Raw genomic sequence first — 25,812 nt, 5'->3', positions numbered from 1 at the left:
AGCATCGCCTCCCCCCGCGGCCGCTTCCCCTTCCCGGCCCAGCCCCGCGCCTGGGGCTGCCCTGGCCGCTGCCCTGGCACCGGTCCCATGAGCAAGGGGCATGCAGGGCCCCTGTGAGGCACCGACCCCCTGCCGGCTCCCGGCCGGTCTCCCCGTCCCCCGGGCGCTGCGGGGGCGCCGGAGCCGGGCTCGCTGCCTGCCCGGGGACGGAGCTCCTGGAGGCTGCTCCTCCTTAACGTGAGCTTTGCTCTGGCTCTGAATTTTCATATACACCGTTTGCAAAGAATTAGTTGCACAATGTGTTTTCCTGACTCTTGAGCCTTTATTTCAAGGGTCTAATCACAGGATGGAACTTCCCCCCAGTTGTTAATAGCTTTTATGAACTTCCACCAATGCTTTAGAAACATCCCCCATTGTGTCTATCCCCTCTGGGATCACTGCTGAATCATCATAAACCTTTTTTTTACCCTATTCTTCTTTTAAAGTGAATTTCCTTGGCAGGGTTCTCTGCAGGAATTATTCTGTTCACTTCCAGCTCAAGTGGCAGTGAAAACTCCTCAGGTCACATGTATTTCCCAGTTCCAGAGAAATTAATGATGCTCCAGTGGGAGCAACACTACACAAAAGGAAGAACCCATCCCGCAAGATCTGTAATCTCCTGCAGTGAGTTTATACTTGGCCAATATAAATCAAATTCAGTTCCTGTCTCTGGCAATCTTCCTTGCGATTGGTTTTACTGCAATTACCTCTTTTTGTGGCAGCGTGTGCCGGGCAGCGCAGAAGCCCTCGTGCCCTGAGCAGAGCCGAGCTGGGGCCAAGCCGTGGTGCTCCTGGGCTGCCTGGGAGCCACGGCTGTGCTGCAAGGTGTGCCCGACTGCGTGCCCGCAGGGGAGAGGAGGTGAAAAATAACTGTGCCCTCTGGCAGTTTCACTTCTGCTGTGAGAAGAAGAGATTTTTTTTTTTTTAACAACTGTAATTTCTGGTATTGTTTTCAAAGTGTGAACATGGTGCCAGAGATCCAGAGGCTGCTGTTGCACCAACCAGGGCCAAGCGCCGGTGTATTTGTGGGGCTGGGGGCTTGCCCGGCTATCGAGCGGCTCCCCCAGAGACCCCCCGGCTTGTCCTCTGGGATCACAGCCTGGCCGGGCTCTGCCAAGAGCTGGATGCAGCTGTTTCCGAGGGATTACAGCGCGTTTGCCTTGCTGCGCCTTAGCAAGGGAAAAGGGACTATCAACGATATTGCCCCGCTTGGCTCTGCTCCACTGCTTTGCCAGAATTGGAAGCACTCCTACTTGGAAGCGGTGACCACGGGCTCCCTGGGCTCATGTCCATGGGGCTGACCCTCTCCTCCGGGCACACCAAGGCGGGTGGAAAACGGGTTGATGCAGCAGAAGGCAGCAACAACCTGCAGCAGCTCTGCAGCACTGCCTGCTTGGGGAGCGGGTGAGGTGCCCAGGGAGCACATTAGGTGCCCAGGGCGCACGTTAGGTGCCTGGGGTCCTCTCTGACCCCTCAATCTGCTGCGCGGGGAAGGCTTCAGCTGGCTGTGGGGCCCGTGCCTGCAGCTGCAGGCCCGCACGGCCTCCTCGCCAGGGAAGGCCGCTCGCCTTGCTTTTGACACAGGCTCGGTCCCACGGCGGCACGGCGTGTTCCTCCCTTGTGCAATGCTCCCCGGCAAACCACACAGGAACCCCGTCACCCTGGCACGGCCTGCCTGGGCCAGCTGCAGCTGGCGATAGCGCGAGCGCCCTTCCTGGGCAGCCCCGCAGAGACTGAAGGGGTCCGCTCCCCGGCTCCCGCCGTGGGTGCTGCCGGGCACGGGGTTGCAGAGCGCCGCGTGCCGCTGCGGCCTGCACTGCGTGTGCCCCCAGCAGCACGTGCCGGGCATGGAGAAGGGTTTGCCAAACAGGATGCCAGGGGTGTGGGTAGCGCCGACGTTATCGCGCTGCTGGTGTGGCACGGAGTAAACAAGCAGCTCTGCCCGCCCGGGGAATCCCAGGCAGTGGTGCCTGTGCCCGTGCCCATGAGCGCAGTGCAGCTGCTCCAAACCCCCTGCAGACCCGTCCCTCCCCGTGCACCGTGTCCCTGGCACCGTGCACCCCGGGGCTCTCCAGTGTCCCCGTGCGGTCCTGGGGCTGTCATGCCAGCCGGGAGCGGGGGCAGCAGGAGGTGGAGGATAACGCAGACCTCAGTGCTCAGCGCAGCACGCTGCGGGCTCACGGGGCCTCACCTCCGCTTTGGTCACCTGTCTTAATGTGCTGATTTCCACCTTTTTATGTCTACAAAACAAGCCCCAGGATGGACTCCCTTGCCCATCCCTGCAGCCTGCCCAGGGTTGGCAGATGAGGAGTATCATCAACAGGAAGAGTCTCGTCTCCATCCAGAGCTGTCCCTCACAGAGCAAATGTCCTCTTCTTCAGCCAGGAAATCCCGAGGCAACTCCTCTGGCACTTATTAAGAGCAGCTGTATTTTCCCCTGATGCTGGGAGTATCCTGGAGGAGGCTCTTCACCCTTTGGCAGGCCAGGACTGAGCTTTCCTCTTCTCACCAGGCCTGGGCAAACAGGCTGCCTTGTGCTTTCTGACAAGCAGCACCTCAATGTTTTTTCTCTTGGGCTCTTGGCCATCTTTCTGCTGCAAGTAGCAGCCACGTCCTACAACTTATCAGTCTTATTTAAATTGCCGATGTGCTTTCCTGCAAGGAGGGTGTGGATTTTACTTTGCCTCGCACTTTCCTAGCAGATCTGTATGTGAGGCTGATGCAGGAGACATTGAAGACAGACTTGTGGAGGCCCTTCTGGGGGTGATTGGTGTCCGGGGATGCCGAGGCACCTCTTACCTGAGACATCTTGGGGTCTTGCTGCGTGACTGCCTGGTTTGGACAGGAGCCTCACGAAAAACAGCCAGGGTGGCTCAGGGCTGTACTTCAGCCACTGGTCCTTCTGGCCAGGCACTGCTTTTCTTGATTAAAATGGGTTGTTTTGATTAAAATAAGTAGGAGGTCCAGCTCTCTACGCACGGGGTCGGGTGAATGGGGAGCTGCTCGCTGGGGGCATAACACCTTTTGGGGCTGTCAGACTGTGCCGTGCTGCTGCCAGCCCCTGCGCGGCTTCGCTGCTTTGTTCACGTCCTTGGCTTTGCTCCGAAACCGACTGCATCTCCCCAGGGTGTCCTGGCCAGGGATGGGAGATGTTGAGGTTGAGGCCCCCGTGGGTGCCAGGTCCTGTGCTGAGTCCTGCTGCCTCACGGGGCTGCCTTGCACATGGGCTCCTCCTGGGCGCCAGGCCAGACTTGATCATATCACACTGTCTCCCCATAGAAGTGCATCTCTTTGGTCTGCTGAAACAGCCTCCTTTTTACAGTTTTGATTTTTGGGGCAACCCCTGCAAGAAAAAAAAGAAAAGAAAACCTAAAATAACAAGAGAGAACCATATTCCTAACATCTTTTTGCCATCTTTGAAATTGCTTCCTCCTCCTCCTCCATATTCTGACCCCTTACGCCTCTGGTTTAAGAGCAAGATTGGCTACAAACTGGCTACAAACACCAGTTTAACCATGTTTTGACAACGGACAGAGGGACATGGGCTTTTTGATTGCTGAGCAGCAAAAGCAAAAAGCCTTTCTTGCACCCTTCTCCACATTTTCTCTAGGAGATGCTAAGAAAACATAGTGAGTGCTTTCCTAGCTTTTTATCTAATTTTTTGTGTAAAAGGAAAATGGCTGTTTTGCAGAAAAGCACTCGAGATGGACTTACCGATCCCAGAAGGTTAGTGGTGTCACCTGCTTTGCTGCGGTCGGGCTGTCCTAGCCCGAGATCTGCGCTGTCGTGGCCCCACGTCCTTGCAGGAGAGGGACAAAGCAGCGGAGGCCGCGGCTCCCTGGGCAAGCGCCCTCTGTGCGGCCACCACAGGCTCTCAGCAGACCCGGGTAGACGCCACGCCACCGTCACGCGAAGCCTCCCTGCTGCCCGGGAGCCAGGAACGCGCTCGCGCTCCGAGGACGTCCTTTGGCGGGGGTGGGTGGGCGGCAGCGGTGTCCCGTGCCGGCATGCCCGGACCGCCCGGGGGACCACAGGGCTGCACGGGCGCCGCGGGGAGGTGGGGGACAGCAGCCAGCGTCACGTTGCTCTCCACGATGAGGCGGACGAGGTCGGCCCCGGGGAAGTCCATGATGACGACACCCCAGCGCACGGGCTGCCCCATGCGGCGCTGCAGGTGCCTGTGGCAGCGGGGGTTCACGAAGTGGGCCACCTCCGCGGGGCACGTGAAGAGGCCGTTGCCAGAGCAGAAGGTGAGGTGCAAGGTGCCCGGGTTGCCACTGGCTGCCACCTCCAGGTGCTTTTGCACCTGCGCCCATTTCCGCGCCAGCGAGAGCACGTTCCAGGCGTCGCTGATGCTCAGCCGCTGGTAGGGGATGCCCAGCACCTGGTGCTCCAGCTCCTCCAGCACCACGATCTTGCCCCTCACCTGGCCCAGTGTGGGCACCTCCTCGCGGCACCACACGCGCCCCTCGCCCTCCTCGGCCAGGTGGCGGCGGAGGCGGGCGGCGAAGCCGGCGCGGGCGAAGAGCGGCGCCTCCTCCTTGATGCGCATGAGCACGGCCTCGGCGGGGTGCGCGCGGAGGAAGCGCAGCGTGCGGCGCAGCACCCCTGCCAGACCGGTCCGCTGGAAGGCGCACAGGTGGTAGACGAGGAGCTGGCCCCGCTTCAGCTTGCAGCGCACGTCCAGGAAGCGCACGCCGGCCGCCAGCTGTGCCTCCAGCCCCCAGCTCTGGCAGCGCAGGCGCCGGCTGCCGAACAGGCTCAGGGAGTCGTGGGTGCCCGGCACGGAGAGGCGGGAGAGCGGCAGAGCGTCAGGCAGCGCCGACATCCAGTCGGGGCGGCAGGCGGCGGGATGGGGTGAGCAGTCGAAGGCTGCGGCAGCCGCCGCCTCCATGGTGCAGCTGCAGGAAGTGAGCAGCCCCATGAGCCCCACCAGCCCCTGAGGGCATCACCCCTCCAACGCCCCCCACTACGGCAGCCCTCCCTCCCCTCTCCCCCCGGAGCACCCGCCGGGTCCCACGCCGCTTCCCACCTGGATGTGCGCGCGGCGGCCGGCTCCAGCGTGCTGGGCGGGAAGCGGGGCCCGTGGCAGGCGCAGGCTGCGCACTGGCGGCCTCAGCAGGATGCTGGTCATTAACTGGGCCTGTCGTGGGCACGTCACGCCTCGTGTGGGGCACATGCCCCGGCGATTCACCCACCGTCTGCAGCGAAGGAACATGCTTGGCTCGTGAGCCAGCCTGCAACTCGCCTGGCGGAGGCAGCCTTGCGGCCGCTCCACCTCCTTCCCAGGAATCAAGGCAAACTGGATCCAGCGCCCGGCTTCGCGGGGTGCCTTTGCCAATGCTCCAGACCCAAGGCCAGGGCAGAAACGAGCGGGAATGCTGGCGCACAGGACTGCCTCCTGAGCACAGAGCGGCACGAGCCCTGTGGGGCACCAGTGCTCACAGGGTGCCACGTTCCTTGGCGGCTGCTTGATGCCAGACTCACGGCGAGGCTCTCAGTGCTCGGGAGGGTAAGGGCAGCTTGTGCAGCCCGGCGGCTGTGGTCAGAGCCCCGAAGCCATGGCCAAGGCTGGAGGCAGAGCCCGTGTGGCTGACTCACATCCTGCACAGTGGTAGCCACCGCAGTCCCTCCTCTGCCCTTGTCCCCCTGTTCAGCATCCTCGTGATGAGGAGCTTCACTGTGGGGCTTGGGTCCCTCCAACCTGCTCATCCCACATGCTGAGCAGAGGGACAAGAGGGAAGAAAAGGAAGGGGCACCTCTCTGAGTATCCACAGGTGCTGGCAGCATTGAGGAGCTTGGGGGAACCTCTGGAGCTTACAGTCCAACCCCCTGCTCCAGCAGGGCCACCTAGAACAGTTAAGCTGGCACCAGGACCAGTCAAATTTGGGCATCTCCAAGGAAGGGTATATCCCTACCTTCCTAGTAAACCCATTCCTGCATTGGTCCTATTTGCAGTATTTTTTTTCTTAGGTTTAAGTAGAATTTCCTGCATTTCAACTGGTGTCCACACATCTGCCTGTCACTGGATACCCCTGAGAAGTCTCACTGGGGAGGTGCTCCCACCTCTCACTAAGGGCACGGCCCTTCGCTGGACTCACGCCAGGATGTCCATGTCTCCCTTGTGGGGGGGATCCTGCTGGGCCTCCCTGGCACCCAGCAGAGGGGCAGGATCCCTCCCTCGCCCTGCTGGGAATGCGGCCTGGGGACAGCCCCGCTCCGTGTCCTGGAGGCGCCGCAGCCCGGCGTCTCGGAAGCGCCGAGTTTCCAGCCTCCCGGTCCGTGCGTCACCCACGCGTCGCCGCCAGGCGGGAGAGAGGGCGCCACGGCGCAGTGGGGCTGACTGAGCATGGCGGCGGCCACGGGCAGCGCGGGGCCCGCGGGCTCCTGCTTCGTGCTGGGCGCCACGGGCGAGACGGGCCGGGTGCTGCTGCGGGAGCTGCTGGCCCGGCGGCTCTTCGCCAGGGTCACGGCGATCGGGCGGCGGAAGCTGAACCTCGGCGGGGAGAACGCAGCTGCCCTGGTGTGGTGGGGAACATGGCCCGGGGGGGAGTAGCGGGTCCTGGGGGTGGGAGGGGGATCAGGGGTGCCCTGGGGGTGCACAGGCCATAGGGATAGTGAGGGATCAGGGGTGCAGGAGGGTGCAGGGACTTTGCAGGGGGGGGAAATGCAGGGAGTCCTGGGGTAATGTGGAATCAGGTGGATCCTGGAGGACATGGGGGCTGTACAGGATGCAGGGAGCCCTATGGGCCGCAGAGTGATTCCTGGAGGACACTAGGTGGTGCGGGATCAGGGGGTGCAGTCCTGGGGATGAAACTGAGGTGGGGGGTGCCTGAGAGCACGAGGGCAATGTGGGATCAGGGTGGGATTAGGAGGGGTGGGGTGGGATCAGAGGGGGATCTGGACGTGTGGAGTCCAGGGTACCCACACACCGGGACAGAGCAGGGCAAGGCCAGACCCTCTCAGCCTTGGGAGCCCTGGCCACACGTGCTAATGGATGACACTCCCGCAGGAGGAGGTGGTGGTGGACTTTGAGCGGCTGAATGAACACGCTGATGCCTTCCAGGGCTACGACGTCGGCTTCTGCTGCCTGGGCACCACGCGGGCCAAGGCTGGCGCGGTGAGTGGGCGCTGCACAAGGAGCTCCCTGGGAGCCCACTGTGCCCCCCTGCCCTTGTGGGATGCTACTCGAGGAGACTGTTTGCACGCTGGGTCTTGTGAGGTTTGCTGCCCCAGGAAAGCTACGGGAACGTGCAATCAGCACCGAGGGGCAGTCCTGGACTAGCACTGGGGTGGACACCCCCAGCTGCGCTGAGCCCGTTGTCCCGCTCTACCTGCAGGCTGGCTTCATCCGTGTGGACCGGGACTACGTTGCCCAGGCAGCAGAGCTGGCGCGGGCTGGAGGCTGCAAGCACTTCATCCTGCAGTCCTCCCGCGGCGCGAACGAGCACAGCGGGTTCCTCTACCTCCGTGTGAAGGTGAGGTGGGAAGCAATGGGGGTCTGGAAGCGCCAGGACACTTGGGAATGAAGCAAGAGCTGAGGCTGAAAAAGAGTCAAAAGGCTCTGTGCTCCTCTGAGACCAGGGGAGCAAAACACCGGGGAACGAGGCTGGCAGGACCTGCCTTATCCTGAGGAGCAAAACACCTGCCCACAGGCATCCCTCTGTCTCTTAGAGCCTCCGGAAAGCTCTAGGTGGAAGAGACGCTCTGGGGTCTCCAGTCCAGACCCTGCTGCTGCATTCCCAGGACACCCTGGCAGTCTGGACACAGAGCCCAGCCTGGCGAGTGTCCCTTGCCCTGCTGGCTGCACTCCTGCTAACCCACCCAAGGCTGCAGTTAGCAGCATGGTTGCAAGGGTGCGCTGCAGACTTGCAATCAAGGTGCCTGCAAGGACCAGCCCTGTGACCCTTCCTCTTCCTGGAGGCTGCGCTCTGTCCAGCGGGGTGCACCCCACACCAGGGCAGCCTTTGCGTTTAGCTTTCCTGCGGGGTAGAGGGCTCCTGCTGGCACATGCGCCCTGTTGAGATCCCTCCAGACAGCAGCCCAGCCCTCCAGTTTAACAAGGGGCCTCTTGGCCAGATGTGTCAGACTGGCCAGGACCAGCTGCAGCTCTTCCTTTCCTCACCTCCCTGAGGCTCCGTTTCCCTGGGGTGAGGGGCCTTGGACTTGAGTGACGGCTCCCTATGCATTTCTGTTCTCCCCACTCTTTGTTTACCCTGTGCGTTTTCTCCAGCGCCCTCTCCCAGGTTGTTGCCTGGGCATGTTTTGCAAGCAGGATTGCATGCGCTTTATAAGTATATAGCAATTATCTGCTAGCGATGACACGTGGGAGGTGGCAGGGCTTCAGGCACTATGAGGTTGAGCACCGAAGCGCTAATGGGTCCTCAGGAGACACCCCATGAGTCTCTGAGCAGGCAGATGACAGTCACCTGGGGAAGCATGAGCCACCGCTGATCCTTGGCTACCTACCTTACTGAGATGCTCTCCTCGTTCTTTTTTTCCTTTTTATGCCAGCGTTTTCTCTCAGGTTACCACCACCAACTCCACAATTCCCCTTAGCTCTTTGTTTTTGCCTTTTCCATCTTGAGCAGTCCATGAGCTAAAGCCATGGAGCTCAGGAGCAGCTTTAGCAAAGCGGAGTCAGAGCCCTGCGCTGTGCTGTGCACATTGCTTCAGATCACGCGGGGCTCTCCGGGGCTCGGATGTGGTTCCAGGCAGTTGCCTCATGCCACGCTGCCCACGGCACAGCCATTCCTCTCCCCACATCTCATGGGGCAGCAGGCACGGTGCTCGTAGTCATCCTTGTCTTGTTTCATCCTGCCTGATCGCTTGGACAGGGAGAAGTGGAGAACCTGGTCCAGGCTGTTGGTTTTGATCGCTGTACCATTCTCCGGCCGGCGTGAGTAGCACTGCAAGAGGGAGGGCACAGGATGCAGGTAGAGGGTTGCAAGGACAGAGGGCTAGGGAGATGGAGAAAGGGCTAGGGCCAGGATACGTAAGGCCGTGTCTGGGGAGGGGAAAGGAGAAAGCAGCCACACGTCAACCCGTCTCCCAGCTCAGTGCACCCCTTACCTGCTGCGGCAGGGAGCAAACACAGCAGCTTCTCCAGGACCTTCCCAAAGGTAAGGTCACATGTGTCACACTAGGAGAGATCCAAATTGGAAGAAGAGTTTGGGGGACAAAAGTCCTCCCTTAGCTCTGCACAGAGCTTGACCTTCTACTGTGGGGACTCTCTCCTGCCTCCTCTCCACCAGCATCCCAGGCTCAGCCTGGACATGCTCCAGGACCCTGCAGATCCCCATGTTGGGCCCCACACAGTTTCAGCAAGCAATCCCGGGCTTCCCAGTGCAGCTGGGGATCTCGGGTGCTAGTTGTTCTTAGGACGGCTCTTTCAGCCTGACGTGCCTTACCTCCCCGCTCCGCAGGTTGCTGCTGTGCGCACGCCAGGAATCCCGGCCTGCCGAGTGGATTGCCCAGCAGTTCTTTGGCCTTGTGGCGTGTGTGTTCCCCACCGCTTACTCGGTGCCAGTGGAGACGGTGGCAAGGGCCATGGTGGCCTGCGTGCTGAAGCCGGGCAGGGGGAAGGTGGAGGTGCTGGAGAACAAGGCCATCCATGAGCTGGGAAAGGCAGAGCCACAGCAGGGCAGAGAGTAAAAGGGGAGGGCAGGAGAGCATGACTCACCTTGCAGGTGCTCTTCTGGACCAAGCGTGGATGCAGGCGTTGGTGCTGCATGGCCCTTGTGACAGTAGAGGTGTTTCTTTGCATGGCATCTAATTCTTTTGAGTGATCTAGAAGTGTGGGTGCTCGCTGGTGGGTGAGGAAAATTTGTGTTTGTGTTATGTGCTTCCTGGATCTGGCATATGAATCTAGGTACAAACTGGGTGTAATCAGAGCGATTTCTTCAATTTGGTGGTCAAATAAAATCCCGCGACTGGTCTCTTGGTGTCAATTTTGTACTGCAATTGTCTGTTGCCTGCACACTGCTGACCCCATTGAATCTGTTCACAGACTGTGTCTTGTGTCACTTTGTGGCCTGGACAAGGACACGTAGCTGGAGTTTGTGTCCATACCATGGAACGATGCAGGAGAACAGAGTCAGAGAACAGCACCCTGCAATGCCCGTGGAGGCACCAGTACAGTTTGGTTGATGGAGCTCTTGGAAACAGAGGCAGCTATTGAACATGCCTGGGGCCCTGGTGGCAGTAGGTCCCTGCAGACACACGGCAGGCGTATTTGAGCATATCTGAGCTCACTGTTCTGCTTAGGAACGCTGCTGATGACATCAGAGCTGTTTCTTCAGGAGCTGTTATTTCCCTGTAGTCTAAACCCTGCATGAACAGTGGTGCTGGCTTGAAATCTTCTGTCACTGCAGGTTCAGCTGGACTTTCCCTACAGCCTCTGCTCAGGGAGCAGAGATCAGCTCTGTTACCAAGGACACTCGCTGTGCCCAAGAGATGACATCAGCCGTGCACATGGCTTCGGGCCGGGCTTGTCTCACCTACTTTGCTTGTCGCTAAAGGCCCTGTTTCACTTTGTTGAGGAAAGACAAAGCTGATGAGGAAGCTCTTGCGATATGTTCACAAGATGTGTCCCCTAGAGTCATGCAGGTCTGGGCTTCTTGCTGGCAGGATCCCCTGGGAGATGCCAGGCCGCTGTCCCTTTGAACTACGTGGTGACTGGTACGTTCAGCACCTACTTTAAGAGCATCCAGCGGAGTGTCCCCTCCATGGCAAAGCCTGAGAGCTCTGGAGTGAACCAGCCCCAGGCCTGGGGCTGCCCAGGGCCCTTCCCCTGCCTCTCACAGGGCCGGAGCCAAGAGCAGCGCTGCATCCCTGCCGCTACCCGGCTGCCGCGGCCGTTCTCAGGCCTTCTGCGCGGGGTCAAGGAACTTGGCGGCTGCACAACTGAGCCGCAGCGGGGCCGGGGCTCTTACGTGACTACCGAATTCCCAGCTGGCCCAAGTCCCAGTGCTCCGGGTCATTCTGCTTTCCAGGGTTTTCTCCTCTTTGACCTTGCCCGTGGCTCCAGTGTCAGTGACTTGGAAGCGGAGAGCTGAGGGGAGCCCAGATCCCTGGTCTCCTTGGATCCTACACAGGCTCTTTAGACACCCAGCTGGTACCTCCAGCTCTCCGGCTCCGTGCGAGGAAGGGTGTGTGGTGGGATAACTGAGCATGGAGGGCAAAGGGAGATGGTTCAAGGACAGCCACGTACCAGAGCGACCCTTGAGCTGTGCACAGGGCTTAGCTCACAGGGCAACCGATGAAGGGCCACTGAGCAGTAACCACTCATCAGGCTGTCCTAGCGAGAACAAAAGTAGCACCTTAGAATAATATTTAATTACAAAAGAGAAATGAGCGGAAGGGTAGTCAAATGAAGGCACTGAAGGGTATTCAAGCTTGTATGGAACAGGAAGGCTGTTTAAACATACAGTATTAGATTACATAGGCGTAAATGCGCGTCTGAAAAAAAGGTGACTTAAACAGGAGAGTGGAAAGAAACACTTGAAATGACAAGATTTTAAAAGAAGTGGGAATTGTATACAGACAGAGAACAAAAAGAGAACGCACGCTCTGGAAAGTCACACGTACAAGGCAGGCCGCAAAAGATTGGAGGAAAGCATCCTGAAGGCATAAAAAGTTAATCATGACTACGTGAGAAGCAGAAAGCTTTCCAGAGAGCCACATGGGATGGGGCATGATCAGATTATGCGAGTATGAAAGAGCCATTGCAGAAAAGCTAAATGAATTATTTGTACCAGCCTTTGCTGTCAAGGGCTCACACTAGCATCATTCCTTAGAGGGCACATGTTTGCAGGGCTGTCACAAAGCACCAGGAGAAAAGATTTTAACTGCATTTTTTAGAATATATAGAAAAAAAAAAAAAAAGAAAAAGAAAAAAAACAGCTGCCTGCACCAGAAGCAACTCTTGGATAAACTACCAAATATTCACGTGGGCAAGTGTTGCACAGATCCTCCTACCAAAGACAATTATTAATAAGGTTGTTATTAATAAGATGCTAATTTTTAAAAAGTTCCAGTGGGAACCAGGAAAAAGCAAATCAGTAAGCCTGAGGTCTATTAAAGGCAACTTGCTAGACCCACTAATAAAGGCTTGAAATAACAAGGGATAAATATGGTGTAAGAGAGGGAGGGATAAATATTGTGTAATGGGAGATTCACGTGGCCTTAGAGGGGGAACCACCAGCCTCCAACCTATATTGCTCTTTGAGGAAACGGCCGCTGTGTACATAAGACAATCTGGTCCGCAGAGTGCACTTGGATTTCCAAAAAGCCCTCCCAAAAGGGCTCTTAAAGAAATTAAGCTGTCGTGGGAAGAAAAGAAAGGTCTTCACATTGGAAATATTTTCTTAGCACTCCAAAGCCTTCAAACATACAAAACAAACATTTATTACTAGACAGATGTCTGTGGAAAATGCGAGCTATTTCTAGGCAACTCTTGTTTCTGTTCAGTGGTGCAAGACTGCTTTTTACTTCATGTTTCAAATACGCCCTTTCTCAAAGACACCATTACACTTCTTTATATAATAAGAGCACAGAGACTGAAAGGACTAGATGTGAACCAGAAACTAAGCAGAGGCAGATGCAGACATGGTCCCACTATGGTTGGCATGCCCTGGGTGGCCCCCAGAAAGGCTCAAGGGTTGGCACTGGATGGACACCAGTGCCAAGAGAGGCTGGGGAAAGCCAGGGGGGTGACAGACAGCCCAGGCCAGCCAGACCCATCCCCAGCCCGTTTTACTCACATTAGATGTGGCTCACAATGCCCTGGTGATGGCTGCCAAAGAGGATCCTCCATGACAGAGGCTCCTCTCCACCATGGCTCCAAGATGAAAGATTTGGGCCAGCTGAGATGCCAGGGTGCAATCTGGGTGCTGGAAAGGGCACCATGGAGCAACTCTCCAGCCATTTCTCTTCAGGGACCACCAGACCCTTGTCCTGTGATGGCACTTCAGGACATGGAGCTGTTGCTGTCCACTTTTATGAACATGGTCAGGTGGAGGCACACGGCCCAGCTTGGCTGCCTTGCACAAAGCTTGCAGAATTCTGTGCATAACCAAGGGGCCACTGCCAGCCCATAGTACAGGCTCCTCATAAGCTTGTTATTGAGCTTTTATTTTGGACCTATGCTTCATGTATTGCAACACAATCCAGATTGTTTGCTTATTAGAACCCCCAGTCTAGGGCTACGCAAGAGTCTACAGAGCGTTTAATCATAGCAGAAGCACAAGTCCAGGGAATTTCCTATCAGATCTGAAAGATGAAGTAGAAGAGATGGAGACAACTAGGTTTTGGGGCTCAGACTCCAAGGAACGCTCATAATTCACCCATGAGATCACGCAAGGCAGAGATCCAGGCGTCCTGAAGCAAGAGGGGTCCTGCAGAGCTGGCGACGTGCTCCCAGCGCAAGGCTTGGGCATGTGGTGCCGTGGCGAAGCTCTCCACTTTCCAGGGTGCTTGGCTTTGGGTACGGGCTACAGCTGGAACAAAGAACACGCCAGGTTGCTCGGTGTCTGCTGGACAGCTTTCATACAGCCCGCCTGATCCCACAGAGCGGGGCTCCCCCGGGATTCCAACACTGACTTTGTTATTGAAGATTAATGACGAAAAAACATAACTATCTTCTCCGTGGCTCTTCAGCAAGGCACAAGGCCACTGGGGTTTCCCATGCGGCTCTCACGGCTGCTGCCTTTCCCATCCAGGGAGCTGTGAGAACAGCCAGCACCTCCCATCTGCTCCACACTGCCACTGCGCCAGCCGCGTCCCCCTCCATGTGGGAGCCTCTTCAGAGGGGCACAGAGAGCTGCTTCCACGTCCTAAAAGATTTCTGCTCCTCACTTACTGCAGTCACACACTGAAATCAGCAGCGTGTGGCCCATCAGCAGCCTGGGGCATAGTGAGGGGTGTCTCAGGGAGCCCCATGGGGAACAGCCAGGACAGTGCTGGAGCTGGAGTGAGGGTCCACAGTCCACCCAGGAGCCAGGGAGACACATCTACAATGCAGCTCGAGAGAGAAGCAAGGCCTCAAACCTGAGCTTAAATGGAGCCCCCAGGCCTACAGACAGGGTGTGGGTCCCAGGTGGGGCTGGTTGGGTGTAATTAATGTCTGCTAGTGCCTTTGGGTCCAGGCGACCAGGCTGGATGTGAGGTCTTTTGCTGTTAGTTCTGCTTCTGCCCCGGGGATGTTAGAAAAGGCAGCAAGCCCTGCCGTGCCATGGGAGCAGATCTGCAGTGCAAGGCGGAAGGACAGTCTCAAAGGCTTTGCTTTGTGCTAGCTCTTGCAGACGCAGCAATAAGCTGTGTCCCAGATGAGCCTGCTCCACTCAGAAACGTTCACCTCTCTCCTGGGGCCCCACTGCCTGAACGGCTGTGGTGCAGCAGTGACTGCCCAGCTTTGCACAAGCAGCTCAAGGCTCGCATTAGAGGTGTTAGTGTTCATGGCCTGTTCTTCAGGGGGCCTGTGAACTGGTGGCATAAAGAAAGCAGGTCACTTCTGGAGAGCAAGATCCTAGCATTGTATGGCAGCCTCTGACCCCTGTTCCATCGCTCTCCCCAGCTAGATACAGTTATAGGGTCAACCCCAAGAGATGCCGTTCCTGGTCCTTCTCTGCCAAGCACATACAAATAACGTGTCATTTGAAAAAAGCAGAGACCTCACTCTCTCTGTAATACTGCTTGCCAGGACACTTGGGTCCCCTTGGAGGCCCTTTACCTGCTCCTGCCACCCTGCATGAGGAAATGTGGTGACCTACCAAAGTGCATCACAGCTGCATGTGCCCACGGCAGTGTGCAGGGATGGTGGTGAGGCCCTCAGGAAGCTCTAGTGGGACATGGTCTGATCCATAGGAGGACTCATAGTGTGCCTGGCACTGCGACTATCCCTGCTGCAGAGGACAGGCTGTCACAGCAGGCTGGGAGCCAGGAAGAAAGTGTGCAGAATAACTCACTTTACCCTCCCTAATTCAATCACACTGCTAGGAACTGCTGGGCTTCAGCTGTTGGATCTCTGGAACTGTTTGGTGGCTGGTGACCCAGTGTCAGCGATGAGTCTCACCAAGGCAGGACAGCCTGGGTCTGGCATTCCCTAGGGCTAGAGATGATCCCTTGCTCATTAGGGGGTCAGAGCCTGATCTACTCCCTGCCTGCAAAGCGTGAAACCGAGCTAATCATTTCCAGCAGCGTAGCTTGCTGGGCACACGCGCTGCCCTGCAGGCACGGCCCTGCTCCTGGCTATCAGCAGCATTGCTCCTGCGCCTCCCGCGCTGCCCTTTCCCGCCTAAGCAAGATGCTGGGTATCAGGGGAGCTCTCGGGCACGCTCAGCTAATGCACAGCCCTGGGCAAGGGTTGAAGCAGGTTCACAGCCTGCAGCCAGCCCAGTCTTGGCAAGCTAACAGACTTGCCTCAGGACTTGTGAGGTGCATGTCCATCCATGTGCTATGAGGATGCCCCCATGGGTCTGTGGCATATCAAGTTTTGCGCGTCCCCACAATCCCCTTAAAACACCCCAGAGTAAGTTTTACACAGACCCCAGATGCTCCTTCCCTGCTCACCTGGAGGTGATCCCTGCTCTGGGAGTAGGTTTTGCCCTGGGGACGATGGGCTAAAACGATGAGAGCCAGGGGCTGTGGCCTGGTGGGTGTCGCCACGAGGGATGGCTAAGGATGGGTCCCCCAGCTCTAAAATCAAAGCAACAACCTTCACCTAAGCACTTGGATTTTGAAGAAAATGACATTTTTTCTGTCAGAACCCCCCAGGAATAGACATTTCTACCTGACCCTCCTAAGTGCTGCTTTGGAGCCTACTGTGGCAGAGAGAGGAAAGCGCACGGGCTCCCTGGCACTTCCCAAGCTGTGGCTCGACCACTGCATTTTGAGTACCTGATCTCACCCCAGGAATTAAAAACAAGCATTTTCCGCGCCGTGTGCGTTTGAGGAGGACAAAACAAAAGCCAGAAGCTGCCTTCTCCAGGACCAGCTGCTGTGGGCCGGCACTGCTCCCGGCGCTGGCTGGGCTCCAGCTCCTGGCCGCTATATATGTGGGAGAAGGGGGAGCTGGGCTGGAGGCAGAGCTGGAGACGCCTGTGTCTGACAGCTCTCGTGCTTTTCTCAGAGCCGGAGGAATCACCGTGTGCCAAGATGTGCAAGGGCCTAGCTGCGCTGCCCCACACCTGCCTGGAGAGGTGAGCGCCGGTGCTGGGGGCCTTGGGGGTCGTGGTCGGAAGCGGAGGGTATTCGCAGGGTGGCAAGTCCAACGCCAGCACCCAGGGTGGCTGCAGGCACTGAGCTCGGTGCTCTCCTGTCTCTCTGGCTGAGGGTCCCTCCGTGCCGGTGAGGCGGCCGGGGGCTTTGGTGGCAGGAGGGCTGGAACGGCTGCTCGGGGTTGCAAGGGCAGGTGGGTGGCTCCACATCCCTTTTGGGGTCCCACTGTCTCTTGCAGCCTTATCCTTGGGGAGGCAGGGGGAAACACGCAGGCCCATCGGTGTGGGGAGCCCTGCGAAAGCGTCCCAGGCTGGAGGCCTCGCGGCTGCCCTGTTGATCACAGCATTAGAAAGATACAGTCTTTATTGGTTCTGTTGTTGCCATTTTTAAGGTAAAAGTGCTGGTTTTCTTTGGTTTAAATATGTTGCTGGCTAGTCCTGTTTCATGGATTGGTTCATGGATTCATGGGTTGGAAGCTCTCTGGTGAACTGCAGAGTGTACCCTGTTTGCAATCCCACTGCTCTCATGATTTTTTAATCCATTGCTATAGCCCTCTTGCATATCTCTTTCTCACAGCAGAGAGTCCTAGATACTTAGCTGTTCCTCAAGCACAAGCTCTTCCAGGTCTTCTCTCATCCTTGTGGCTCATTTCTGAACCTTTTGCTGCTCTCTTATGGACTTTTCAGCTGAAGGCTTTACAGCAGCAGTCTTCAAGATGTGGGTGAACCACAGATTTGTCTGAGGATATAATGTTCCTCCTTGCTTTCTCTCATCTTTTTTCCTACTTTCTCACGCTGGATTTGCTTCTTTCAGTGCTACAGCACTGACATTTTCAAGGACCTCTCTTGTGTCCCCATGTTCTCACTCTTGAAATGTACCTTAATTTAGGACATCATTTTATATGGACCTATGGGAGATTTCACCAGCCATCAGTCACATGAGTCCTTGAGCATATAGCATGGATAATGTAGCCCCTGCTGCCTGTAGCCCTGCTGCCTGCTGTAGCCCCTTACCCCATGCCTAAGAGACATTAAACAACGTGGTCCCAGCCCATATTCCTGTAGGAATCCTACTCACATAGGAAAACACATCTTTTATGCCTACTCTTTTTAATTGCTTTTACCTTGCTGTTTCCCACCTTGTCACCCACGAGACACCCTGTGCTCCTGCAGCATCGCAGGCTCTTGCTTGGCAAGGATCTTGCCCAAGCTCCTCTGGCAACCCAAGGGCTGGTATCTCCCACATCTCTCCACGGCACATGCTCGGTGGCCTCTTCAGAGAGGGCCCATAGGTTTGTGAGGAATCTCTTCCCGCTGCCAAAGCTCTGTTGACTCTTCTCCAATATACCATATTTGTGCATGTGTCCTCCAAGGCTGTCTATTACAGTTGCAACCCATTTGTCCGTACGGGCATCAGCCTTACGGCTCTGTAGCTCCTCGAGTCTCCCCTGCAATCTCTGTCCCTGAGCGGCGTCACATTGGGCACCTCCCTGAGCTCAGATGCGGCAGCAGCGTTAGGAGCGGCACTACCTGTCAGCGCCTCCCTCCTCCAGCCCTGGGTCTGCCTGGTGACCCACACGTGGTTGGGGCGACTTTTAGCCACTCTTTTGGCTACTCCCTTTTTTTTTTTTTTTTTTTTTAATCCCTCTGGGAGCATATTCCCCGAGAATTTTCTGGGGGAAAGCAAACGAGAAGCAAATAAAGAGAGAGATATTTTTTTAGCTATAGCTTTAACTTCTTTGAGCTCCCTTTGTTGTTTTGCTGTTAAGCTTGCTCCCCTCCCAGCCCTCCCCTGGCAGTCTTCCTGCTCTTGATGTGTTTGAAAGAGTCCATATTTTCTTTTAATGCCTTTTGGAAATTGTTTCTCAGACTTTTTCTTGGCTTGCTTACTTATGTTTTTACACTTAACCTTCCACAGTTTATGGTCCTTTCCATTTTTTCTCACTCGGACATAGTTTCGGGGTTGTTTTTTGAAGGAGACCTTTTTATTTATAGCTGCCTTTCCTGAAGCCTTGCCTGGAAGCCGCTAATGCATCTGCTTGAGGGCTCCAGGATGGTGTCCTTAAGGAGCCCTCGCAGCTGCCCTTTTGCTTCTCCTTTTAACAAGGCTCCTGTGCAGCATCCCCCTTTTTCACTAGGGCACCATGGCCAAGGATTTTTTGGGGTGCTGGATTCCTGGGGTGGAGGTGGCCTCACGATGCTCCCCCTGATAGGGCTCTCGGTGTCCTCGGAGGGATGGGGACCTCTGGGGCACGGTGGCATCTCACACTGGGGAATCTCTTGCGCAAAAGGAGCATGGGGACCTCATCACCCTTCACCAAAGAGCCTGGTCTCTCCAGGCCAGATGCGAGTTTTCTTGGAAGCGCAAGCAACGGAAATCGTCCCTAAAACCGCTGACATTTACTGAGGAAAACAGCGAGCAAACGGAGGCTGCCCTTTCCCTCCTGGAAAGCCATAAACAGAGGGGACGCCCTCAGAGACACTGGGATTTCCTGCAAAAGCTGCAGGGACGGGGGGAGGCCGGGAGCAGAGGGGGCCCAGGTGCCGCGCACCCGGCGCCAGCGACTGCAGCAGCCTCGCCGCGAGCAGGGGCCATGCAGGCGCTTTGGGGCGAGCGCAGCGGCCTCGCCGCGAGCAGGGGCCATGCAGGCGCTTTGGGGGCGAACGGAGCAGCCTCGCCGCGAGCAGGGGCCATGCAGGCGCTTTGGGGCGAGCGCAGCGGCCTCGCCGCGAGCAGGGGACACGCGGGCGCTTTGGGGGCGAGCGGAGCAGCCTCGCCGCGAGCAGGGGCCATGCAGGCGCTTTGGGGCGAGCGCAGCGGCCTCGCCGCGAGCAGGGGCCACACGAGGGCTTTGGGGGTGAGCGCAGCAGCCTCACCGCGAGCAGGGGACACGCGGGCGCTTTGGGGGCGAACAGAGCAGCCTCGCCGCGAGCAGGGGCCACACGAGGGCTTTGGGGGCGAGCGCAGCGGCCTCGCCACGAGCAGGGTCCACGCGGGCACTTTGGGGGCGCGTGCCGGGCATGCCAGCCCCTGCTCTGCCCCACTGTGAGCAGCCCGAGGTCCCCCAGGGCCACCCCGGGCGAGCACCCCTTGGGCTACGCAGAGCCAGGCCTGCTCGCACACCCCCCGGCGTGGGCACCAGCACTAGGCAGGAGCCGGCCCCAGGGCCATGAAATCCTCAGCAAGGGGGGGAACCAAACCACAGAGGCAGTTTTATGGGATGGGAGGGGAAGAGAAAAAGGAATGGAAACAAAATAGCAGACATAGCAAAGGAGGGCATGCAAAAACAAACAGCTGCGAGCCGAAAAGCGAGGAGCGCCAAGGGCACCGCTCTGCAAATGCTGTTAACCACGTGAAGGAACCTGCTGGTGGCCCCTCTGCCCCCGCTGGTCGGGGCAGTGGAGGCTGCAAGGAGATCTCACCCTGGGGGCAGCAAGGAGCTCGGGGACAGAGGGGTCGGTGTCCTCCCTACTTGACCAGCTCTTTTCCTTCCCTCTGCAGGGCCAAGGAGATCAAAACCAAATTGGGAACACTGCTGCAGAAGCCTGACTCGGCCATTGACATCATCATCCCCTACCCGGAGAAGCCAGAGAAGCCGCCCCAAAGCCCACAAGTGAGTACTTGTGTGTGACATGGCTGATGCCACCAGGCTAGCGAGACAGAGGACACTAGAGCCAGCAGAGGTGGAGTCGGCTGTGCTGCACCAGTCCCATCCTGCGGCATTGCTCAGCTCAGCTCACACCACCACTCCTCCACCCTGACTGTCCAGGACACTCAAATCATTGCCCCTGAGTGCTGTAGGGAGCACTGGAGTCCAAGGCACGGGCCTTCAGTCCCTGTGGCAGAGTGGGATATACAAATGTTTCACATCTGGTCATGCAGCCAGTGAGTGCTTTTGCACGGAGCATCCCTGTGACTCCAGCAATCCTCTGGCACTCAGGTGGTGCAGCCTTGAGCCCTTTTGGGGAAAGGGGGAACTAGACTCCAGCTGCAGCTGGCCAGGCAGGCACAGCAGCTTCTCACCTAAAGGCAGCTTCAGGCTCGTTCCTCACGGCCTGCATGCGCAGGCTCAGAACTGCGTCACAGCGGCATGAGCGATGCCAGGCAACATAGTCTTTCAGAAACCAGATTTCTCGGGGAAACTCAATTTACATTTGATGAGATTTCACATTCATTTGATAAAAGCTAGTCCAGAGGTGCAAGGCACTTAGATGTCTCTGAGTCACTTGCCTCGGGTCAGCGTGATGTTGCCACCATCAGTTTTGTTCAGCCTCCCCATGCAGGGGCGGTGTGGTGGCTTCAGGTCAGCAGCACGTGTCTCTGACCTGGGACACAACTCCATGGACTGATTTCTTCAAAGCAGCTCCACAAAGACACTGTACTCTTGCCTTGAGTTTTTCATCCCAATCCTCTGCTGTCCAGCACGAGGCTGACTTAAGAGAAGAGCAAAGCAGAGGAACAGTTGGTCTGTAGGGTTAAAAGTTCAAGGAATTGAGACACATAAATAAACCCTTAAATCAAACTTTAGCTTCAGTCTAAAAGCAGAATTCCTTCCTAGAGACAGGATGGTAGCTGAAGATTTTTTCAGCCCAGCAGCAAGCGTGGGCAGCTAGCGTCCCCAGAGCTACCAGCACACCCAAGACACGATACTGAGATCTCCTGTAGTGTCTCGCATCCCTGCAGCCCCACAGATGCAGACAGGGGCTCTCACAGGGGACATCTGTCCCCCGGAGTTGTTCCCATTCCTTGAAGTGCCCCTGTGCAGAAAGGGGTTAGGATGTTCTCAAGATAGCCAATGCTACACCAACCTCCTGGTGTGGGGTGCCACTGAATCTGGCCCATGGCCCTGGAGAACACGAGGCACCTTTGGATGCTCTTCCAGGCAGCTGTTGGACCCATCTGGGCTGCACTTTGGGGCGTCTCCTTCCCTCTGTTACTCCATGGGTTGTGGGGGTAGGAGACTTCCGTGCCAGGAGGCCAGCGGGTGTTACAGACGTAGGATAAGAACATGCAGTTTGGGTTTTCTCTCTCGGGTGCTCTTGCTGAGTTTCTCCAGGCACCGTTAGTCTAAAACGATAACTCTCCGAAATAAGATTGCTAACATAACCCAGAAGCCTGGGCTTTCAGGTGAACATAGGTGCCCCATGTCCCCTGCGCGCACTCCGCTGCTGGTCTGCAGAAAGCGGCTGCAGGATCCCCAGCAAGAGCTGCCCGAGGCAGGGCAGGAGGAGAGCGACCGCGGGACCACGCGTCTGGCTCTGTCCCTGCCGTGGCCAAGGTGCCTCTGTGAAGGAGACACATTTGTCCCCATTATTTGTCCCTGCTGAAACCAGCAGACATGTTCTGTGCCTGCTAGCTATAGGAGTTGTTTTCTCCAGAATTTTATTGTTGCTCAGCCCAGCTATCATCCGTCAGCGAGCATCTCAGACTCGGTTAATATGATCCCTGGGAAATTCAGCTATATAGTTTCCAGGAAAGCAGGATTCTTGGATTGTATCAAACTGCTACAGTGAAGTGCTTTTCCTCGTGCTCACCTGGATTGGGTGCCTGGGGAAGAGGAAGACTGGACCAAGCAGACAGGATAATCGCCACAAATACGGAATATGCTCCATTTTCTGACCTGGCAATGGAGGCTCCTGGTTCAGATGCCGCAAGGGTGATGGAGAAGAGCTGCTCTTTGGCTCTACATAGGAGGCACCGCTCATGGTTTCCAGCCTCTGAAGTGCAGCCCCGGCTTGGGCAAGACAACGTGCTCGGTTGGACAACGCTGGTGTGCAGCTGCCTGGAAAGTGCTCACGGAGAGGATGGAAGCGGCGTCCTTCCCCGCGCGGGGATGGGGTGACCAGGCCGTGGGAGTGGAGCGGAGCTGGCCCCAGCCGTGGCCCCACGGGGACGCGCCGCCAAAACCCTCCCGTCCTCCTTCCCCACTGAGCCGGGAGCCTGTGGCCCCGTGGGGACGGGCTGCTCTGGAGACCGCTGCAGGCTCCGGGGAGGTGGATGCTTGTCCCATCATTGCGACACTGGCCGTGGCGGGAGGCTTGGGGATGCTTCCCAGCTGCAAAATGCCAGCAAAAACACAAGGATTGGGCGAGGGAAGTGCAGCGACTCCCAGCACAACCCGGGAGAGGGTGCCCGGAGGTGTCCTGCCCCCTACATGTGCGCAGATGTGGGGCAGGAGGGTGATGTGCGGCCATGCCCCTGCTGCTAGTGACAGAGGAGATGCTTTTAGGAGAGAGCCATGTGTCTTCTCACAACCCCTCCTCACGCACCCATGGGAATTCACAGGCATTACCTCCCAAACCTCATCTGTCTATTAAGAAAATAAACAAATAGAATCCCGGTGTGCTGTGAGCTTGGAGTCTACCCGTTTTTCCTCTCCTCCCCTTAGGCCATCGCCGGAGGAAGCTTTGCAGTGGCGCGACTCCCTCGAGAAGCTCCTGCAAAACACCTGTAAGTTCACGTCCTGCCTGGGCGCTCCTGTGCCTCCTCCTGCAGGGCATTTCTCCCCCTTCCGAGAGTAGTTTCAGGGACAGCTGGACCCCAGGGGTGTTGGGGCCACGGGTGCTGGCAGGGGGGTGAGCTGGCCCAGGGAAAGCCCTTCCATGCCACCCCTGGGGACACTGCGGGGCCCCGGTGCTCCCTGCCCACGGCCACGCTCCCCACAGACGGGCTCGCCAGCTTCAGCAGCTTCCTGCGCTCCGAGTTCAGCGAGGAGAACATCGAGTTCTGGGTGGCCTGTGAGGACTACAAGAAAACCAAGTCTCCTGTGAAGATGGCGGAGAAAGCCAAGAAGATCTACGAGGAGTTCATCCAGACTGAGGCGCCCAAGGAGGTCAGTGCCCCCGGGCTGGGTTCCCCAATGTGCCCGGCTGACATTGTGGAGTTGTCCCCCCACATAAGCCAGGCTGGGTCACTGCCCTCCCCCCGTAACCTCAACCTGGTTGTGGGTGGGAGAAAGGGCCAGGGAGAGCCCATCTCCCTGACACAAGACGGGCAAAGTAACCATCGCTCATGCACTCCGGTCACAGGTGAACATCGACCACTTCACCAAAGCCGTGACCATGAAGAACCTGGTGGAGCCATCAGCCAGCAGCTTTGACATGGCCCAGAAGAGGATCTTCGCCCTCATGGAAAAAGACTCCCTGCCCAGATTTGTGCGCTCGGAGTTTTATCAGGAGCTGGTCAAGTAGCAACAGGGCTAGGCTGCATGAGGCCTCCCCAAAGAGCCATCCCACCACTTCCCTCTGACCCATCATCTGCCCCTTCTGTCACTGCTTTGCTTTCCCTGTGCCACCCTAAAGGAGCACCCAGGAGCACTGCTGAACACCCCTCCCAGGGCTTTGGGCCCCCAGGGATCCCTCCCTTATAGCCTCTGTCCTCTCCCACCGAAGGAGATGAATTAGCAGAATTAGCCGAACCACCTGGTGAACCTCCCCCGGCTTTAGATGGGGGCTCTGGAAGCAGCTGGGCAGCCCGCAGCGGCTCAGACCCATCTGAGCGGTGCTGGGGGGTCCTGGGGGTGAGATTTCCCCCAGGCAACACCCCTGCCTGCCCCTCCAGCCGCTTCACCCCAGCACGCTGGGCCCATGTAGATGCAGCCACTGCCGCCTCTGCACCCTGTTTCTCCCACGTTTGCCTGTGCTGCCGGTTTGGCTCCCAGCAGCTTTCTGGGATGCCCATGCACAAACCCAAGCAGGGCCATTGATGAGACGGGGGAGCAAATCCATGCTGGGGGAAAGAGGGTGGGGAGGCTGCTAATTGGAAGTGTCCAGGTCCAATTCCAAACAGAAAAAGGAAAAAAAAGAGTCGAAAGATGAATAACAACCCCCCATCTGCTGGAAGAGAAGGCAAACTCTGCTGGGTTGGGGGAGCTGCTCTGCTCTGCAGGCTCCTGCAGTCTGCCTAGGACTTGAGCTCGCTAAGGGCATATCTTAGGAACACCAGTCCTTGGCAAAGGCTCAGATCCAGCCTGCTTTGCCCCCTGAAGGTGCCACCTCCACCTGCGGGGCAGAAGAGGGAGCTGGGGTCTCCTTGCAGTCCCAGCTGGCGAGCGCTCCGATGGGAGCGCAGTGAATCCCTGCGGTCTGAGCGCAGAGTCGCTGGGATGAGCTGCTGGGGCCATGCGGGTGCCCGTGTGGCCAGGTGTCCAACATATATTCAAGATATAAGCGCCCGGGCTTGCAGGAGGCCTCTGAGGCCAGCAAGCCACCCGCAGGCTGCCATACTCAAGCTGCAAATCATGAGACTCCGCACAAGAGGCAGCAGCATAAACAGCGGGTTTGCCAACCTCTTAGAGGCTTAAAAAATCTGATCAAAACCCCCAGCAGCCCCAAATATTTACACTTTGTCGCCATGGTGATGAATAAAAATACATCCCTGGCTGCAGGAAGTGGGCTGCGCTGTCCAGGCAGGGCTGGGAGTGGGGGGGAAGATGAAGGTGATCCCAGCGCCCGCCGCGAAGGGGTTCATTCCCCCAGCGAACGGCCTGGGAAAGCCGGCGGCTGCGCCAGTGCTCGCTGAGCATCTCCGGGGGCGAGTGCAGGGTCTGGCACTGGTGAGAACGCGCCGCTCCGGCCTTCAGACGGCCCAGGGGCTGCTGCTTGATGAGCAAGAGGCACGAGCAGGGCTGAGAGCGGGTGTAATGCCGGGTACCCCCGTGCCCCAAGGCCGCCCACCCACGGCCCCTGCCGCAGTCCCAGCATCTCCACACAGCCCTGCCACCAAAGCCTGGGTTCAGCATGTTCGTGCTCCTCCTGCTCGCAGAAGTGCAAAACCAAACAAGCTTTCTTGCAGACGACTCATCTATGTCCCTTTTACTTAGCAGTGCAGTATACACTTCAGTTACTCTCATATGTGTCACCATTAATGCCAGTGCCAGTCCTGTAGAGAGCCAGTACCGGGCCAGCGTCCCCTGCGGAAAGGCGAACTGCTGTGTGAGGTATCAAGAGACGCAGGGGCGCTGCATGGGGCGGACAGAAAGTGTCTGGCTTTGTAGGTGTTGAAGAGAGAGAAGGGAAGAGGTGGGAGAGCCTCTGCCGAGGCGCGGGCTGGACAGGAGGAGCGGGGGCTCCCGGGATCTCGGCCGCGTCGGAGCAGCCCCGCGCGGCTGGGAGCCACCCCGGGCCAGGCCGCGGCCCAGGCGGCGTTTGGCAGCGTGGGCGCCCGGCGCCCCCTCTGCCGCGAGGCTCTCCGAGGGCACCGCAGGTCGAGTCACTACCAATGATCGTATTCAAGGCAGTCAGGTATTTTTTCACTCTTGCTCTTACCAAGTTAGGCACGTGTATGAGCACCATACGCATACTGATACATATCTATACCATATAGAGGTACATAAGCGCACACACACACATACCTACTCCTACTGTCAGCACCTCGATGTCCGCAGAGTCGCTGGTCCAAGCGCAGAGCAGGGGACAGAGCTTCAGCTCCACTGCAGAGAGGAACCTGTGAGGATTTGGCCCATGCCCTGGGCCTTCCATGGATGAACATGAACGTGCACCTCCCAAAAGGCCCCTGGAAACCACTGCTGTAGCCTTACCCATGCCCAGCTCTGCA

The 25,812-nt window shown here is 57.6% G+C and overlaps 2 protein-coding genes across 2 annotated transcripts; both read left to right on the top strand.

The window, feature by feature from the left end:
• The first annotated feature begins 6,380 nt into the window (after positions 1-6,380).
• On the top strand, positions 6,381-9,795 carry HTATIP2 (HIV-1 Tat interactive protein 2). Its single transcript, XM_088524567.1, has 5 exons — positions 6,381-6,562; positions 7,052-7,159; positions 7,380-7,517; positions 8,877-8,938; positions 9,465-9,795. The coding sequence occupies exons 1-5, from the start codon at positions 6,389-6,391 to the stop codon at positions 9,691-9,693; spliced, it is 711 nt and encodes a 236-aa protein (XP_088380693.1). The 5' UTR covers positions 6,381-6,388; the 3' UTR covers positions 9,694-9,795.
• Positions 9,796-16,094: 6,299 nt separating this feature from the next.
• RGS5 (regulator of G protein signaling 5) lies at positions 16,095-23,828 on the top strand. Its single transcript, XM_088524387.1, has 5 exons — positions 16,095-16,238; positions 19,759-19,884; positions 22,646-22,707; positions 22,923-23,089; positions 23,286-23,828. Exons 1-5 carry the CDS (start codon positions 16,195-16,197, stop codon positions 23,445-23,447), a joined length of 561 nt encoding a protein of 186 aa, XP_088380513.1. The 5' UTR covers positions 16,095-16,194; the 3' UTR covers positions 23,448-23,828.
• The last annotated feature ends 1,984 nt before the right edge of the window (positions 23,829-25,812 follow it).

Source organism: Tinamus guttatus, unplaced genomic scaffold (assembly GCF_059628265.1).
Source record: "Tinamus guttatus ecotype Peru unplaced genomic scaffold, ASM5962826v1 Tinamus_guttatus_pri_ptg000211l, whole genome shotgun sequence".
In the NCBI taxonomy this organism is placed as follows: domain Eukaryota; kingdom Metazoa; phylum Chordata; class Aves; order Tinamiformes; family Tinamidae; genus Tinamus; species Tinamus guttatus.
This window is presented reverse-complemented; position numbering and strand designations above follow the sequence as displayed.